Source organism: Geotrypetes seraphini, chromosome 4 (assembly GCF_902459505.1).
Source record: "Geotrypetes seraphini chromosome 4, aGeoSer1.1, whole genome shotgun sequence".
Taxonomy (NCBI): Eukaryota; Metazoa; Chordata; class Amphibia; order Gymnophiona; family Dermophiidae; genus Geotrypetes; species Geotrypetes seraphini.
The window spans coordinates 101,186,276-101,206,350 of record NC_047087.1 but is presented as its reverse complement, the minus strand read 5'-3'; the positions used below and the strand labels follow the sequence as shown (position 1 = coordinate 101,206,350).

At 47.9% G+C, this 20,075-nt stretch overlaps 1 protein-coding gene across 3 annotated transcripts in view; it reads right to left on the bottom strand.

The window, feature by feature from the left end:
- Nucleotides 1-20,075, bottom strand: part of WDR3 (WD repeat domain 3) — a 137,151-nt gene that overhangs the window by 102,596 nt on the left and 14,480 nt on the right. For all 3 annotated transcript variants that reach the window (XM_033941947.1, XM_033941948.1, XM_033941949.1), the window contains 2 exons: nucleotides 13,374-13,574; nucleotides 4,761-4,970 (listed from right to left, as the gene is read on the bottom strand). In XM_033941947.1, coding sequence (XP_033797838.1) covers nucleotides 4,761-4,970; nucleotides 13,374-13,544 — 381 coding nt within the window. In that variant the 5' untranslated portion in view covers nucleotides 13,545-13,574. The remainder of the gene's footprint in view (nucleotides 1-4,760; nucleotides 4,971-13,373; nucleotides 13,575-20,075) is intronic.

Sequence of the window (20,075 nt, the reverse complement as noted above, 5' to 3'; positions counted from 1 at the left end):
AAAGAAGGAGACACTGGCAAGCAATTTGTTAGAAGAAAACCAGAGCCTGGGACCAACAAGATTTGACTAATGACCAGACAACAAAAGGTAGAAAAACTAATTTTCTTTTCCATTTTGTGATTACAATATTTCAGATTTGAAACGTGTATCCTGCCAGAGCTGGTGTTAGACAGCAAACGTGAGCTAGGATTTAAGAGAGAGAGGAAAAGTCTTTTTTGTTTGTTTATTTTGTTTACACCACAGCGCCAGTGTGGTTAGGAGAAGGCAAAGGGGGTGAAGAGGCTATAAAATAAACCCACCAGGATGTTTGAAAAAAACAGCCAAATGGGCAGGAAAATCGAATCGAAACGAAAAACCAATTCAGTAGGCTGAATCAAATTGAAATTTTTTTTTCCTGAATCGGGCAGCACTAAAACAGAGGCTTCCCCAATGTCTAAATAACTTTTCCTCCAGGAATTTGTCCAAACCTTTCTTAAAACCAGCTACGCTTTTACCATAACCTCTGGCATAACTATTATCTGAGTAACATAGTAACATAGTAGATGACGGCAGATAAAGACCCGAATGGTCCATCCAGTCTGCCCAATCTGATTCAATTTAAATTTTTTTTTTTTTTTTTTTTTTTCTTCTTAGGTATTTCTGGGCGAGAATCCAAAGCTTTACCCGGTACTGTGCTTGGGTTCCAACTGCCGAAATCTCTGTTAAGACTTACTCCAGCCCATCTACACCCTCCCAGCCATTGAAGCCCTCCCCTGCCCATCCTCCTCCAAATGGCCATACACAGACACAGACCGTACAAGTCTGCCCAGTAACTGGCCTAGTTCAATCTTTAATATTATTTTCTGATTCTAAATCTTCTGTGTTCATCCCACGCTTCTTTGAACTCAGTCACAGTTTTACTCTCCACCACCTCTCTCGGGAGCGCATTCCAGGCATCCACCACCCTCTCCGTAAAGTAGAATTTCCTAACATTGCCCCTGAATCTACCACCCCTCAACCTCAAATTATGTCCTCTGGTTTTACCATTTTCCTTTCTCTGGAAAAGATTTTGTTCTACGTTAATACCCTTTAAGTATTTGAACGTCTGAATCATATCTCCCCTGTCTCTCCTTTCCTCTAGGGTATACATATTCAGGGCTTCCAGTCTCTCCTTATATGTCTTCTGGTGCAAGCCTCCTATCATTTTCGTCGCCCTCCTCTGGACCGCCTCAAGTCTTCTTACGTTTTTCGCCAGATACGGTCTCCAAAACTGAACACAATACTCCAAGTGGGGCCTCACCAATGACCTGTACAGGGGCATCAACACCTTCTTTCTTCTACTGACTACGCCTCTCTTTATACAGCCCAGAATCCTTCTGGCAGCAGCCACTGCCTTGTCACACTGTTTTTTCGCCTTTAGATCTTCGGACACTATCACCCCAAGGTCCCTCTCCCCGTCCGTGCATATCAGCTTCTCTCCTCCCAGCATATACGGTTCCTTCCTATTATTAATCCCCAAATGCATTACTCTGCATTTCTTTGCATTGAATTTTAGTTGCCAGGCATTAGACCATTCCTCTAACTTTTGCAGATCCTTTTTCATATTTTCCACTCCCTCTTCGGTGTCTACTCTGTTACAAATCTTGGTATCATCTGCAAAAAGGCACACTTTTCCTTCTAACCCTTCAGCAATGTCACTTACATACATATTGAACAGGATTGGCCCCAGCACCGAACCCTGAGGGACTCCACTAGTCACCTTTCCTTCCTTCGAGCGACTTCCATTAACCACCACCCTCTGGTGGTTAATATTTCCTCCTATTGGTTTTAAAAGTATTTTTGAAAATCTAGATACACTATATCAACCGGCTCACCTTTGTATTTGCACTTTCAAAGAAGTCAAGCAAATTGGTGAGGCAAGATCTCCCTCAGCTGAACCCATGCTGACTCTGTCTCATTAAATCATGTTTGTCTACATCAGGGGTCCCTAAGTCCCTCCTTGAGGGCTGAATCCAGTCGAGTTTTCAGGATTTCCCCAATGAATATGCATGAGATCTATGTGCATGCACTGCTTTCAATGCATATTCATTGGGGAAAATCCTGAAAACCTGACTGGATTTAGCCCTCAAGGAGAGACTTTGGGGACCTAGTCTACGTGTTCCACAATTTTATTTTTTATAATTGTTTCCACCATTTTGCCTGGTACTGAAGTCAGGCTTACTGGTCTGTAATTTCCCAGATCTCACCTGGAACCCTTTTTAAAAATCGGTGTAACACTGGCCACCCTCCAATCTTCAGGTACTACAGATGAACATAAGAACATAAGAAGTTGCCTCCGCTGAGTCAGACCAGAGGTCCATCTCGCCCAGCGGTCCGCTCCCGCGGCAGCCCATCAGGCCCACTGCCTGAACAGTGGTCTCTGACTAATTTTAGCGACAGGTTACAGATCACTAACAGCAGGTCAGCAATTTCATGTTTGAGTTCCTTTAGAACCCTGGGATGTATACCATCCAGTCCAGGTGATTTATCCCTTTTTAATTTGTCTATTTGGCTTAGTACATCTTCCAGATTCATAGAGATTTCTTTCAGTTCCTCCACATCATCACCCTTGAATACCATTTCCAGTTCTGGTAGATCTCTTACATCTTCTTCCATAAAGACCCAAGTAAAGTAGCAATGACAACTTCCGAGTACCCCTTGTATGCTAATGCCTCGCGCTCAAGAGCCATGTCTTAAGTGCAAAGCGATCCAGATCTTCTCTGATCACTGAACCTTGAAGAAAGAATGTCTGGTTGCACTTGCAGCCAAAGACCAGAATCATGCACTAGATCCGCATACCACAGTTTGCGCAGCCAGTCTAGAGCCATGAGAATGATCTGTCCCCAATGGCTTGCGATCCTTTGGAGGATCCTTCCTATCATTGGCCACGAAGGAAAAACAGTCAAACCTCGGTTTACGAGTGCACCGTTTTGCGAGTGTTTTGCAAGACGAGCAAAACATTCTCACAAATCGTGACTCACAAACCGAGCATTGACTCGATTTGCGAGTCCCCCTGCCCACTAACCGGCATCGCCCCCACGTGTGAACTGGCATCCCCCGCCCACCCAAACTGAAAGCTTACCCCCCAATGTGGCACTGTCATGCAGCACCAACTCACAGGAGGTGCCGGTGCCCGAAGATCGTACCTCTCCTCCGACTGGGCCTTGTGTATCTGTGCATGCTCAAGGCCTTCTGGCTCTCGTTCTCCCTCCTCATATGAGAGGAGTTCCATCCACTTTACCATCTTAGTTGCTCTTCCTTGAACCTTTTCTAGTGCCTCTATATCTTTCTTGATATAAGGAGACCAGAATTGAATGCAATACTCCAGATGAGGACGCACCATGGTGCGATACAGGGGCATGACAACATTCTTGTTAACCATCCCTTTTTTAATAATTCCTAGCATCCAGTTTACTTTTTTGGCCGCCGCCACACATTGGGTGGAAGGTTTCATCGTATTGTCTACGATGATACCCAGAACCTTTTCTTGGGTGCTAATTAGAGAATGACACGGTGGCGGTTTACCCGCGGTCACCGCATTTTAGCCGCGGGTCACCGCCGAAAACGGGGAAGAAAACTAGCAGTCGCTGCGGCGACGGGGACAAGGCCATTCACCGCCCGCGGGGCGGTGAATGGGTCTTGTCCCCGCAGTGAGGCATGAAGGATCGCACGGTCCCCGCAGCTCACACCCGCCTGCCCAATCGATTCTAGTGTTTAGCCAGCTCTCTCCCTTCGCCTCACCTTAGTTTGTAGATTTTCTTTTTCGGCGACCCGCACGCTATCAGAGAGCCGCGCACCCGCTGCTGCTCAGTTTCGATCTTCTGCTCTGACGCAACCGGAAACAGGAAGTTGCAGCAGAGCAGAAGATTGAACACTGAGCAGCCGCGCGTGTGCGGCTCTTTGGGAAAGCGTGCAGGTCGCTGAAAAAGAAAGCCTGCAAATTAAGGTGAGGAGAAGGGAGAGAGCTGGCTAAACACTAGGATCGATTGGGCAGGCGGGTGGGGGCTGCGAGGACCGTGCGATCGCTAGTGTTCCCGGCTCAGACTGTAAGGAGGGAGTGAAAGGGAAAAGGATTCTGGGCCAAGGTGATGAAAACGGAAAGAAAAACCCACAGCAGGAAAGAAAGGGAAGGACAGGCAGGTGAGCCAGATGCTAGAAGCAGGGGGGGGGGAAGAAAGAGGGAAAAAAGCTAGATGGGGTTGAAAAGAAGAGACACACTGGTATGGAAGAGGAAGATAGGAGAAATCTGGACACAGGAAGGTAACAGAAAGAGGGGAAATTATGTGCATTGGGGCATAGGGACAGAGACAAAAAGGGGACATGCCATGTGGATGGAATATGGACACAGGGGGGGGCAATGGCAGATACATAGGGGAGATATTAGAAAAGTATATAAAATCGTACCTGTTTGAGGCTTTTATGTATGCAGCAGTGACGGTGACGGGGCGGTGAATGGGATGGCAGTGGCGGTGACGGGGCGGTGAAGAGGATGGTGAGACGGGGACGGGGCGGTGACGGGGATGGTGAGACGGGGACGGGGCGGTGACGGGGATGGTGAGACGAGGACGGGGCGGTGACGGGGACCAATTTTTTCACCGTGTCATTCTCTAGTGCTAATCTCCAAGGTGGACCCTAGAATGTTAACAGTGTGCACTACTAACATTTGTTTTCAAACAAAAAAGAAAACTAAATTTTCTGGCTGTTCATCCCTGGTTTTTACACAAAGGGCAGATGATTCTTACCTTAGATCCTGAAACCAGTCTGCCTCCCAGATGATCATAGTTTAAAGCTGTGACAGCAGCTTTGTGCCCATTGAAAGTTATATTACTTTCTCCACTGAGAAGGCTAAAAATTCGAATGGATCCATCTTCATACCCGACTGCTAAGTACAACCCATCAGGAGAAGGACACAAATAAGTGACTTCATGTTTGAGTCCTGAAAGGATAAGAACCTAGGATTTTGCAAAAGAAAGTTAAAGGAAAAAAATTACATACAAATCATTGCAACATTTCTATATGGCAGCTGTTCTTGGGGGGCTCACACCACCACATAGTAGAATTAAGGTAAAATATCAACCTGGGTCCCACTGTATAAAGTCCACTGCACTGAACACTAGGCTGTCTCTCTGCTCTGCAACGATGTTTGTGTGGTCATTTTTTGTACAAAAGATGCCAGACAGACATTTTTACTTGCTTTTTTGGATGTTTCATTTTGGAAAATGTCTATTTATTTTGGACGTTTTCAGCATAAGAATGTCCTCACAGATTTTTCAAACAGGAAATCTCGACATTTTTCCTGTTAAAAAACGGCTGTAAGATGGTCAGTTTTTGGAATGTTATGAATTGGACCTCTCAGTTCCGACTTGGATGTTGTTTTGAAAATGTCCCCTCTTAAGAACGTAAGATTTGCCATACTAGAAAAAGCCAAAGTCCATCAAGCCCAGTATCTTTTTTCCAACATTGACCTTCTATGTATTCTTTCTATAAAATTGTAGTTCTTCCCTCTTTTCCCATTGTTTTCAAGTCTTAAGTATGTTTGTTTAGTTCGTGTATGTCCAATAATCGGTTCATGTATGTCTAATAATGTAAAATGTTCATCTCTCAGCTATTTTTAAATATTTTGTACAACGCTTTTTACTTTTGGATAAGCGTTTAATGAAAACTTAAATAAACTATGAAACTATGAATCAAGACCTGACAAGATTTATAAATAGCAGCACAAAACCTAACAAAATTGTGGCTACAATATAGTCACATTTACACCAGCTCAGGGGCAGGTGTATAATATGCACATGCAAGTGTGCTTCAGTAATGTATGGTAAAATTATGGTCTTACCTGTTAATTTTCTTTCCTTTAGAAGCAGCAGATGAATCCAGACTAGTGGGTATAGCTCACATTGACCAGCAGGTGGAGATAGAGAACTGATTAACAGTTGGCCTTAAAGCCTGGTGTTCCGTCTATTGATTCAGTTATGCACTCTGCCCAAGCACCCCGAAAGGAGAATGAGCCGCAACAAAACTCCATTCCAGTAGAAAATGTGTCTTTCTCTTCTTAATATGATCATATGTCTCTCTCTTGTACCTTTTTTTTTTTTTTTTTCAGTAATGAAATAATACACTTACCAACCATAGCCCCAACCAACCCAATCAACTAAACACCCTACACACAACCAGTGCCTTTGGGGAGGGGCTCTGGATTCATCTGCTGCTTCTAAAGGAAAGAAAATTAACAGGTAAGACCATAATTTTACCTTCCATAGCAAAGCAGCAGATGAATCCAGACTAGTGGGATGTAGCAAAGCAAACTCAAACTGGGTGGGACGCCAATGCCACCTCTGTCAGCACTGCCGCGCCAAAACTCGCCTCTGCACGGGCCGCCACATCTAAACGATAATGCTGTGAAAAAGTATTTGTCGACGACCAAGTGGCCGCTCGGCAAATTTCCTCTAAAGACATCCCCCCGGACTCCGCCCAAGAGGCCGCCAAAGCCCGAGTGGAATGAGCATGAAGGTGCTCCGGTACCTTCTTCCCTGACAACACATACGCCGAAGCAATAGTGTCCTTGACCCAACGCGCAATGGACGCTTTAGACGCCGCCACCCTTGTTTTTACCCGCGAAAGCGACAAAGAGATGGTCCGACCGACGAAAATCATTCGTCACTTCCAAATAATGGAGAAGCATACGGCGTACATCTAGCAGCCGTAAAGACACAAAACGTTTCCCCCAATCCTCCCTCCGAAAGGAAGGCAGGAACAAACTCTGGTTCACATGAAAGGAAGAAATAACCTTCGGCAGGAAGGACGGCACCGTACGCACCGACACCCCCGTCTCCGAAAAACGCAAAAAGGGTTCTCTGCAAGAAAGCGCCTGCAGCTCCGATACTCACCTTGCTGAAGCCATCGCCACCAAAAAAACTGTTTTCAGTGTGACATCTTTCAACGTGGCCGCTGACAGGGGCTCAAAAGGTGCCCCCTGCAACTTCCCAAGGACGAGTTTCAGATCCCACGTTGGACAAATACGCTTTACCGGCGGGCGGATATGGTTCACCCCCTTGAGGAAACGGACCACGTCCGGCTGCGACGCGAGAGCCGAGCGATCCACCCGGCCCCTGTAACAGGCAATGGCCGCCACCTGAACCTTTAAAGAGTTGTAGGCTAACCCTTTCTCCACGCCCTCCTGCAGGAAAGCAAGAATAGCCGGCAGAGAAGCCTTGAAGGGCGCCACTCCCTGGCGACCGCACCATGCCTCAAAAATCTTCCAGACTCTCGCATAGGAGGCTGACGTCGAAAGTTTCTTGGCTTTAAGCAGAGTGGCGATCACCCTCTCTGAATAGCCCTTCTTTTTTAGCCTTGACCGCTCAATAGCCAGGCCGTAAGACCAAAGCGGGCCGGATCTTCTATCCATATGGGCCCCTGAGTCAGTAAGTCCGGCGTTACCTGGAACGTCACCCGCTCGCCTACCGACAGCTGAATCAGATCTGCGTACCACGGCCGACGCGGCCAATCCGGAGCCACCAGGATGACTCTGCCGCGAAAGCGAGAGATGCGCTGCAACACTCGCCCTATCATGGGCCACGGCGGGAACACATACAGAAGGGAATTCGGAGGCCATGGGAGAGCTAACGCGTCCACCCCCTCCGAACCCTCTGTCTTGCGTCTGCTGAAGAACCGAGGCAACTTCGCATTGCGGGACGAGGCCATGAGATCCATCTCCGGCAAGCCCCACCGACGGACTAGCCGGCTGAACGCTCGAGGAGACAACTCCCACTCTCCCGGATCCAGAAGATTTCTGCTGAGAAAGTCCGCTTGCACGTTTTCGTGACCTGCAATGTATGCCGCCGACAGAAGCGGCACATGCCTCTCCGCCCATCGAAACAAATTTCTTGCCTCTTCTGCTAACTGCGGACTCCGGGTGCCCCCCTGCCGATTGACATAGGCGACCGCCGTGACACTGTCCGAAAAGACTCTGGTCGGCTTGTCCTGAATCAGTGACTGAAAAGCCAGCAGCGCCAGCCTGACCGCCTTTAATTCCAACAAATTGATGGGCCACTGGGCCTCCTGGACGGACCACCTTCCCTGCACTGACGCCTGCAGGCACTGGGCCCCCCAACCCCGCAGACTGGCATCCGTGGTGACCACTATCCAGTCCGGCGTGGCCAACGGCATGCCCTTCCACAGATGCAACTCGTGGAGCCACCACTGCATGCTGTGAGCTGCTCGACGACTCCATGGGAGACGCACATTGTAGTTCAGAGAAGCTGGGGACCAGCGAGAGAGCAGAGACTGTTGCAAGGGCCTCATGTGGCTCCGCGCCCAGGGGACCACCTCCAGAGTCGCCACCATGGAACCCATACCTGTACATAATCCCAAGCTCGTGGTCTGGCCGTACCGAGAAGTAGGCGAATTTGAGCCTGTAATTTCTCCCCCCGGTCTCGGGGTAGAAACACCTTCCCCAGAGCCGTGTCGAACCGCACCCCCAGATGCACCAACGACTGCGACGGGGACAGAAAACTTTTGGGAAAGTTAACAATCCACCCCAATGACTGTAGGAGAGAAATCACTCGCTGAGTAACCGCCACACTCTCCTGTCTGGACGAGGCGCGGATTAACCAGTCGTCTAGGTAAGGGTGTACCCGAATCCCTTCCTTGCGGAGGAAGGCGGCTACCACCACCATGACCTTGGAAAAGGTGCGGGGGGCCGTTGCCAAGCCAAAGGGCATTGCCCGAAACTGATAATGCTGGCCCAGAATCGCAAACTGCAGATACCGCTGATGCGGAGGCCAGATCGGAATATGGAGGTATGCCTCCTTGAGATCTAGGGACGTGAGGAACTCTCCCGGTCGTACAGCCGCAATAACCGAGCGCACCGTCTCCATCCGGAAATGGCGAACACTGAGAAATCTGTTGACTCTTTTGAGATCCAGCACCGGCCTGAAGGACCCCCCCTTCTTTGGCACAATGAAGTAAAGGGAATATATACCGGTGCCTACCTCTTCCGGGGGCACCGGTACCACTGCCCCTAGCTCGAGCAGCCCCTGAAGAGTCAACCGGACCGCGTCTCCCTTGGCCGCCCCATTGCACGGGGACACCAAGAAAGAATCTACGACGGGAGAGGCGAACTCTAACTTGTACCCTTCTTGAACAATGTCCAACACCCACTGATCTGACGTGATCGTGGCCCACTCCGCCCGGAACTCCGAAAGCCGGCCCCCTAAGGGAAAGGCGGAGGGAGCCACGCCCCCGTCATTGTGGAGTGCGAGTGGCTGGGGTACGTGTGGACTGCCCCGACGAGGGTCTCGTCGTACGAAAGGAACCCCTCTGCTGAAACCTTGGTCTCGAAGCAGAGGACGAACCAACAGCCGATCTGAAGAAAGGCTTACCCGACCTGGATCTCCGCACATCCCTGAAGCGCGGTCTCGACGATGAGGGCCTCACCGGGGGCCTAGCCCTATCCTCTGGTAAACGCTGAGTTTTGGTATCCCCAAAATCCTTCACCAGTTTATCTAAATCTTCACCAAACAAGAAACCCCCTTTAAAAGGGAGCCTTACCAGCCGAAGCTTAGAAGCAGCATCGGCCGCCCAATGCCGTAGCCATAGGGATCTGCGAGATACCACTGAAAGAGACATCTGCTTCGCAGACGCCCTAATAATATCATATAAGGAGTCAGCCAAATAAGCCAAGCCGGACTCCAAATCTGCCAGCTCCGAATGGACCGAATCTCCAGACTCCATTAAATTATCTGACATCCCTTGCGCCCACTGCAGACATGCTCGTGCCGCATAAGAACTGCAGATGGCGGCCTGCAAGGTAACTGCCGCGACCTCAAAGGACATTTTTAAGGAAGATTCAATCTTCCTATCCTGCGCATCCTTCAACGTCACTCCCCCCTCCACCGGTAAGGTAGTCCGTTTGGTTACCGCGGCCACCAAAGCATCTACCCTGGGCAATCTAAACTTATCCAGTTCCGCCGGGTCAACCGGATACAAGAGCCGCATGGCTTTTGCAACCCTTAAACTGGCTTCCGGCGTATCCCATTGCGCCGAGATCAGCTCCTGCATGGCTTCATGCACCGGAAAAGACTTAGGTGGCCTACGCGTGCCAGCCATCAGGGGATTACCTGATACCGCAGTATCCGCCTGAGAAATATTCAGCCCCTGTAAAGCTTTTGAAATTAAGGAAGACAGTTCCTCTCTATGAAATAACCGTAGAGCAGACGGGTCATCCACTTCCTGACCCGGGGGATCCCCTGCATCCCAATCCAGGACCTCCCCCTCCTCCAACGATTCTGGAAGAGAAAAAGGGGATCTCGCCAGAATATCCTCAGCTTCCACGGTCGCCAGCCTGCGCTTCTTTACACCCAGCGCCCCCGCTGGCGACCCCACCGTGCCCTCAGCCGGTTTGCCTGTCTCCCCAGGCACCACCGCCGACATCGAGGGCACCGGAAGGGACACATCGACCACCGGTACCGGCGGGGCGGGCTGCGCACCCTGTAACAAAAACGCCCGGTGCAGCAGCATCACAAATTCCGGCGAAAATGAACCCCACTGAAGGGCCGCTGAACCGCCCTGCTCTGGGCCGGGGAGCGGGGCCGCGACTTCCGCAATTGCTCCCGCCTCCCCCACTGCCGCTGAACTCCCCCATGCTAAGGAAGAGCTTCGCAGCTCTGACTCACCCTTGCGTGCCGGGGACATGTCCCGTGCCTCTGTGACCCGGGTAATCGCCATCTCACAGGCCTGCAACAAGGCACCTTCAGCCAGTGCAAGCTCACACTCGGCCGAGCAAAGGCCCGACGGTGTTCTGCGCGCTCCACAGCGCGAACACCGCTGACCGGCCTCCGTTGCCATGCCGCGTCTTTTTTTTTTTTTTTTTTTCTTACACGCGGCAAACGCCGCCGACTCCCGACTCCGCCCCTAACCGCCCCTACAGTCGGGAACGCGACACCCAAGCCCCGAGGCAGGGAATACACTCACCCCTCTGCTCCCGCGACCCCAGACGCCAGGACACAGCTGGTAAGTGTACTGCAAGCAAAGCACAGATTGCCAAGCTCAGCCAGAAACAGGAAGTCGATTCTTTTTTTTTTTTTTTTTTTTTTACTGGAATGAAGAAAGAAAGAAGACTCCTGCAGGACAAACAAACCCTCAATCACCCGGAGGGGAGGGTGGAGTAGGGACCTGGGGGGGCCCAGGTGTAACTCCTAAAGCCGGCACCACTCAGCCAGGCACCCCTATCCTACTGAAGAGACAGAGTCTCAACAGAGGAAGTCCACCGAACACCAATATCTCCGTCAGCATCCAGAATCCAAGAGCTAGAGGGCTAGCTCAGTCCCTGCTGGGAGATAGAGCAAAACTGAATCAACAGACGGAACACCAGGCTTTAAGGCCAACTGTTAATCAGTTCTCTATCTCCACCTGCTGGTCGATGTGAGCTATACCCACTAGTCTGGATTCATCTGCTGCTTTGCTATGGAAGTACTTTTTATAATCTACTTTGTGGCTTTGCCCATAAATCTATGCCCATGTCACCTACATAAAGGCAGTCCCCGGGTTAAGAATGAGTTCCATTTTTTAAACTGTTCTTAAGTTGAATTTGTATGTAACTCCGATCCTGTACAGTACACAGTCTATAAAAACATCAAACATTAAAGAAACAGTCTTCAAAATAAAGTCCTGTAGTTTTAATAGAAAGAAAAGATAGGAGGTTTACATTTATTTTTGTTCTTCATCAGTCCCACTTTTTCCTTCTCTACCACCATATCCAACATTTCTCCCTCTCTCTTCCCCAAACATCTGTACCTTATGCCTCTCCCACCATCATGTCCAATATTTCTTTCTCCCTTCCTATGCCCAACAATTCACCTGCTTTCGTTATTTCCCCATGTGCATCATCTCTCTTTCTCTCTCACTCAGACATCCATGCCTAACAATTCTCCCTTTCTATTCCCTCCTGACCTCAGCATTTCTTTCCCTCACTTCCTCCATTCTTCCATCCTATGTTCCAAGTTCATGCTCCCCCCCTCACTCCATTCTGTGTCCCATATGCATGCTCCCTCCCTTCTTTCTTCCATCCTTTGTCCAAAGTTTGTGTCTCCTCCCTTCCTTCTGTATCCCAATGTGACCCTGCTTCTCCCTTCCTATGACAACACAGTCCCTCTTCCTCCCTTCCTGGTCTAACGCGACCCTCCTCCTACCTTCCATGTCCCAAATTCGTGCCTCCTGCATTTACCTCCTCTTGCCAGCTCCCTCCTCCTAGCTGCACTTCTGTTGTCAAAGCTGTAATTAGTAGCTTTAGCTGCGATTGGCGGCTCGTGCATGCGGTCTGCTGACCCGGAAGCCTTCCCTCTGGTATCTGGCGTTCATGCCCCCCTCCCTTCTGTGTCCCAATGCGCTCCCTCTCTTCCTTCTGTGTCATGCCCCCTCCCTTCCTTCCAGCCTTTGTCCCAATTTGGTGCCCCTCCCAAGGCCAGCATTTCGCTAAAAAATGCTACTTCAAGGCAATGGGATTTCGGCATTCAAAACGTTCACCTCCTCAACAAATATGGGGGGTGATTTGTGCCAAATAATTTATGGAATTTGGTTTATATATTGGTTTGATGTGCTGGGTTCCATTTGTTTCTACAGTAAAACCTTGGTTTGCAAGCATAATTCATTCCGAAAACATGCTTGTAATCCAAAACACTCGTATATCAAAATGAATTTCCCCATAAGAAATAATGGAGAAACTCCACAACCCAAAAGCTTTAATACAGGGGTTTCCAACCTTTTGTTTTCCCTGGGCCGCATTGGCCGAAAAAAATGTTTCTGGGGCCGCGTAAACTCGCAAATGCTGCAGCAAGACAGAGGAGGAAGCTGGCAAGACGGTAAACACCCAGGGGCAGCAGAGGAAAACACTGCATCACCCTTGACCAGGGCCGCACAAAATACTTCACAGGGCCGCATGCGGCCCTCGGGCCACAGGTTGGACACCCCTGCTTTAATAGAAAATACTTTACGTACTCGTATTTCAAGACCTTGCTTGTTTAGAACAGTCACTACACTCCTACAGTGTCAGAGAGAGAGAGAGAGAGCAAGAGAACCATTGGCTCAATTGTGATGATGTGATGTGTGTATACTCTATGTACTTGTATTGCAAGACCTTGCTTATATATCAAGTTAAAATTTAATATAATGTTTTGCTTGTCTTGCAAAACACTTACATACCAAGTTACTTGCAATCCAAGGTTTTACTGTATTTACTATTCATTGGATAGACTATCAGTTATCTCTACATGATTCCTGTTAGCCCTCTGGTTGCACCAAAAAACTTGAAGAAGTCTTTTGTGCATGAAAGAGGAAAGAGAAAAGAACATGTTACTTACCTTCTCACCTTTCCGAACATCCCAGATAAAGACATGTTCACAAGCAGCCACAGCTACATAACGTCCCTTCTCACCTCGCAGGTTCAAAAACACAACATTAGCTTTCTGGCTTGCAATCACCCCAAACACTGCACTGCTAACATAGCGCAAGTACTGTTTAGTGAGACCCATGCTATCAAAAGCTTCCGATTACATCAAGCACTGCAAGGTAAAAAGATGTGGTGGGGGGAAGAAGAGACAAAAGATATTAAATGGTGATCTGTTACTAATGTATCCAGGAAAGTCACGCATAATAAATATCTTGAGAGCAACAGTTAAACTTTTCTAACATTAGGGATGGAAAAACCAAGCTTCCCTAAGGAGAGCTGACTTTCACTGAGGGCCAACAAACACCTCCTATTGATATTAGGACATGGCAGAATGACCTGTAGGAAAAAAATTCACCCCACAGCCACTGCCAAGTGTAAGTAGTAACTGGTATAAAGAGTACTTTGGACAACACTCCTGCCCACAGAAAGTGACAGATGGCAGAGGGCAACAATTTCGAGTGCTGAAGGACAGGCAGCAACACAATACCAGGAAGGTGACAAGAGAATAGTGGACAATGGAGATCGCTCAGAGGAAAGGGATGTTACCAGTGGTGTGCCTCAAGGTTCGGTTCTTGGCCCTGTTCTTTCTAACATTTTTGTAAGCGATATTGCTGAAGGGCTGTCAGGTAAGATTTGCCTCTTTATAGATGATACCAACTTCTGTAATGACGTAAACACCCCTGATGGTGTGGATAATATGAGCAAGGACCTAATGAAATGCAAGGTCAATTATTTGGGCTGCAAAAATCCAAAGGAATGGTACAGTTTAGGGGGTGAGGAACTTATGAACACAACAGGGAGATAGGTTCAGAACAAATGCTAGGAAGTTCTTCTTCACACAGAGGGTAGTGGACACCTGGAATGCGCTTCCAGAAGAGATGGTAGAGCAGAGTACGACTTTGGGGTTCAAAAGGGGATTGGACGAGTTTCTGAAGGAAAAGGGGATCCAGGGGTACAATTAGAGGGTTACTATACAGTACAAAAGGCTGTAAAGTAATAGATCACTACAGGTCATTGACCTGGGGGGCCGCCGCAGGAGCGGACTGCTGGGCATGATGGACCTATGGTCTGACTCGGCAGAGTCAATGCTTATGTGCTTATAAAAGAGTGAGACTTGGGTGTCACTGTATGTGATGATCTTAAGGTGGCCAAAAAGGTTGAAAAGGTGACAGCGAAAGCTAGAAGGATGCTAGGGTGCATAGGGAGAGGTATGGCCAGTAGGAAAAAGGAGGCACTGATGCCCCTGTATAAGACTCTGGTGAAACCTCATTTAGAATATTGTGTATAATTCTGGAGGCCGCACCTTCAAAAAGATATAAAAAGGATGTAGTCAGTCCAGAGGAAGGCTACTAAAATGGTGCATGGTCTTCGTCATAAGGCATATGCTAACAAACTTAAAGATCTCAATATGTATACTTTGGAGAAAAGTCGGTAGAGGGGAGATATGATAGAGACGTTTAAATATCTATGTTGCATAAATAGACATGAGGCCAGTCTCTTTCAATTGAAAGGAAACACCAGGGTGAGAGGGCATAGGATGAAGTTAAGAGGTAATAGGCTCAGGTGTAATCTAAGGAAATACTTTTGACAGAAAGGGTAGTAAATGCATGGAATCGTATCCTGGTAGAGGCGGTGGAGACAAAGACTTTGAATTCAAGAAAGCGTTGGACAGGCACATAAGAGAGGACGAGATAGTGGAATTTGAGAATGGGCAGACTGGATGGGCCTTTTGGCCTTTACCTGTCATCATGTTTATCCTTCCCCATCAAAGGGGAAGAAGATGACACTGAGGGGGTAACTGGAAGGGACAAAGACATGCACATGAGCTTGGAGAGTAGAGAAAGACTGTACCAAAGCTGGGGAACAGGGAAAAAGAGAGAAGGTTGTTATTTTCTGTGGGCAGAAATGCACTCAGGTTCAAATTCTATATACGAAGCCCAAATTAAATTGGTGATTAGAATGGAATTAGCACTTTTCTATAAAATTTATATGCATGTTATAGCAACAGTGTGCATCATAACTTTTAGGAGCATCCATTTAAGCCAGTGGTCTCAAACTCAAATCTTTTGCAGGGCCACATTTTGGATTTGTAGGTACTTGGAGGGCCTCAGAAAAAAGTTAATGTCTTATTAAAGAAATGATAAACAACAAAAATGTGGGGTGAAATAACTATTACCAAAGATCATAAATAATTCATTAATCAATACTGAAAAGAGTGGTAAGACTGAGCTTTCATTCAAAATATAAAAAACTCATTTGTGGTGAGATCTCAGAAATTCATTCACCAACTCACTGTAGGACAGCCTAAGCTGATCCATTCAGGGGATTAATTTATCATCACTGGTCAATCACCACCACCAACCTTAATGCAAAATCTTATCGTGTTAAAACAATAAATATTATAAATATCATAAATGTAAACATTATAAGTGTGGAACTTAGCTTTAAACAGCAATGAAACTTCACAATCGTGATCTCAATGGGGCCTGTTTTGCCCGTGGCTTCGTCAGGAGATCAAGAAAAATTACTATAACCGAACATATTCCAACCACATTTAACATCCATTGACCAATTGGCAGAAAGCTTGATATGACCCGTGTCACTATGCAATCATCTTCACTAGGACTTCTGCTCCATGAAGACCACGGGAACTTCTGCCCTGTAATGGTGTCAGCCTAAAAAACACCCACAATCTGCTCATGCTCCTCTCTTGGTCACATCCCCTTTTCAGATTCACACCCTAGAACTGAAGTGCAGCACTTTATAGAATGTGCCTACCAAGGCCCAGATGCACTAAACTCTCCAATCATCTCCGATGCCACTCTTGACCTAATCTTCAACGGACTAGGGGGGCCAGCAAAGGAGGTGGCGGTATTAGCCCCGCTAGGTAACAGCGATCACAACACGATCCAGTGCAGGCTTGAAATTGGATCATCAAAGGGGAAAAGAACCACAACGACGGCATTCAACTTCAAAAAAGGAAATTATGATGCCATGAGGAAAATGGTGGGAAAGAAACTCAAAGGCAATATAGGGAAGACGGAATCCGTAGAAAAAGCCTGGACCTTACTCAAGGGGACTGTGCACGAAGCGCAAAACCTATGCATCCCCAAGTTCAGAAAAGGGTGCAAAAAAAATAGAACAAAAAACCCAGTGTGGATAACAAATGCAGTGAAGAAGGCGATAAGCGACAAGAAAACATCGTTCCGAAAATGGAAAAAGGACCAAACAGAGGAGAACCAAAATGTGCACAAAGAACACCAGAGGGAATGTCACCGAGTGGTTAGAATAGCAAAAAGAGAATACGAAGAGAGACTGGCAGAGGAAGCAACAAACTTCAAGTCGTTCTTCAGATACGTCAAGGGGAAGCAACCGGCGAGAGAAGAAGTGGGACCATTGGACGATGGAGACAGAAAGGGAGTAGTAAAAGAAGAGAAAGAGATAGCTGACAGGTTAAATGAGTTCTTCACGTCAGTCTTCACGATGGAGAATATAACCAACATTCCGGAACCCAAGGAGATCATAATAGGAGACCAAGACGATAAGCTGGTCAATTTAGAGGTAAGCCAAGAGGATGTACTCAAGCAGATTGACAGACTAAAGAGCGACAAATCGCCAGGTCCGGACGGCATTCACCCAAGGGTACTCAAGGAACTAAAAGACGAAATAGCAGAGCCACTTCGACAGATATGCAACCTATCCTTAAAAACCGGAGAGATCCCGGAGGATTGGAAAATAGCAAATGTCACGCCCATCTTCAAGAAGGGCGCAAGGGGAGACCCAGGAAACTACAGGCCGGTGAGCCTGACCTCAGTCCCGGGAAAGATGATGGAGGCACTGATTAAAGACAGCATCTGTGAGCACATCGAAAAAAATGGGCAGCTAAAACCGAGTCAACATGGCTTCTGCAAGGGTAGGTCATGCCTCACAAACTTATTGTACTTCTTTGAGGGGGTGAACAGCCAGGTGGATAAAGGGGAATCTATAGACATCATTTACCTTGACTTCCAAAAAGCCTTCGACAAGGTGCCACACGAGAGACTGCTTAAAAAGATATGGAACCACGGGGTACAAGGGGAGGTCCACCGATGGATCAAAAACTGGCTGGCAAACAGGAAGCAGAGGGTTGGCGTAAAGGGCCACTACTCAGACTGGAAAAGGGTCACGAGCGGAGTTCCGCAGGGGTCGGTGCTGGGACCGCTCCTGTTCAATATCTACATAAACGACCTAGAGGCGGGAACCAAGTGTGAAGTCATTAAATTTGCAGATGACACCAAACTATACAGCAGGGCTCAAACCAGGGAAGACTGCGAAGAACTCCAAAAGGATCTAACGCAGCTGGAAAAGTGGGCCGAAAAATGGCAGATGAGCTTCAACGTGGGGAAATGCAAGGTCATGCACGTGGGGAAAAAGAACCCGATGTTCACATACAAAATGGGGGGAACACCACTAGGGGTCAGTAACCTGGAGAGAGACCTGGGAGTGATGGTAGACGCAACACTGAAGGCATCGGCGCAATGCAACACGGCCTCAAGGAAAGCAAACAGAATGTTGGGTATCATTAAGAAGGGTATTACGACCAGGACGAAGGAAGTTATCATGCCGCTGTATCGTGCAATGGTACGGCCGCATCTGGAGTACTGTGTCCAGTACTGGTCACCGTACCTCAAGAAAGACATGGCGGTACTTGAGGGAGTACAAAGAAGAGCAACTAAACTGATAAAGGGAATGGAAAATCTCCCATATACCGACAGATTGAAGCAGTTGGGACTTTTCTCCCTGGAAAAGCGGAGACTTAGAGGAGACATGATAGAAACCTTCAAGATCCTGAAGGGCATAGAAAAAGTAGACAGGGACAGATTTTTCTAATTAAGGGGCACCACAAGTACAAGGGGGCACTCGGAGAAATTGAAAGGGGACAGGTTTAGAACAAACGCTAGGAAGTTCTTTTTCACTCAGAGGGTGGTGGATACATGGAACGCGCTTCCAGAGGCTGTTGTAGACAAGAAAACATTAAATGGTTTCAAAGAAGGTTTGGATAGATTCCTAGAAGAAAAAGGGATTGAGGGGTATAGATAGTATAGACCATTACTCAGGCAATGGGCCTGATGGACCGCCGCGGGAGCGGACCGCTGGGCAGGATGGACCTATGGTCTGCCTCAGCGGAGGCAACTTCTTATGTTTTTAATCATCGCTAAACCAGTTTGACTGGTTTAGCGACAACCTAATTTGCTGACCTGATGTACACAGAGGCCCACTGCATGCTTTTCCACATGTTCATACATTCTCTGAATTTGCCATGCAAACAACCTCATTAGTATTACAACGAGGTCATTAATATTAAAACTAGCCCACCGATCGATGCCCAAACATTGCTTCGCCAAGCACTAAATTTAGCCATTACTTCAAAATGACACTAAAAAAACAACAGGTGCAGAACTGCCATATTTTTTTCATTATTTTAAATGGGCACAGATGTTGTGCATGCGTTACACACACACAATACCGATCCCCATTTAAAAAAAGCTGTACTGCCCCCCCCACCTGACAACAGCTGTGGGTTACCCCCCTCCAACGACAACTGCAGGGTCCACGATGACAGCCGCTGCACCCCCTGACGATGGTCCCCCAAAAATAAGAGAGTCAGGAGGGATGCCCACTCCCTTCTACCTCAGCATCCTGGCCTTTTGTAGTGCATCTGGACCCCACCACCCCCCACCCACCTACCCACACACTCTCTCTCTGACATGAAGGCTCCTTCCCACCACCCCACCAACCCTTCCCACCACTCCAATAAGTACCCAAAAGAAGGCCCTGATGGGCTGGGGGCAGTCAGCTCATAATCCCCCCAGCTCATGCATACACCCCAAACCTCCCCTCTCCAATACCTTGTCGTAGAAATCAGACACTAGGGATGCCTTCTTCCTCTTGCCAGCAGACCCACCTCTTCAAAATGGCGGTCCTTCCCCTTCCCAGTGCATCCTGGGATGCACCAGGGAGAGGCTTAAGGCTCTGAATGGCCCAGATACCTAAGGCCTCTACCATAGGAGTGTGGTGGGGTGGCCCGGTTGCACTACATAAGGCTGGATTGCAAAGGCAGGAGAGAGTGGGCATCCCTCCTGACTCTCTTATTTTGTGGGGGCTGTCATTAAGGGGGTGCAGCGGCTGTTGGCAGCATGTAATTGGGAGGCCCGCATATGGTTGTCATCAGTGGGGTGGCTGTAGTCAGGGGGAGGGGGGCAGCAGAGGTGGCATAACTTTTTTAATGGAGACAGGTATTATGCGTATATAACACATGCACAACATTTGTGCCCATTAAAAAAAAAGGATTCCTGTCCAGAACAACTGAGCAGCAGAAGGCTACTTTGGGGATTCCCCTGCCAACTCTGTGCATGTAGGGTGGGATTAAGACTGAACTCCACAAAACTAATTTGCATGCAAAGTTGGTTGAGCATCGATCACCGTTTTAAAAATCGGGCAAGGGATCAGTTCATAGCGACCCACTCGGTTTTAATGACCATTTTAGTGCATCCGGGTTCAAGTTGTATGTATACCTTTTAATTAGTGCCAATTATAGTCAATTATGAGGTGTTAATTGCTAATTAGCCAATTA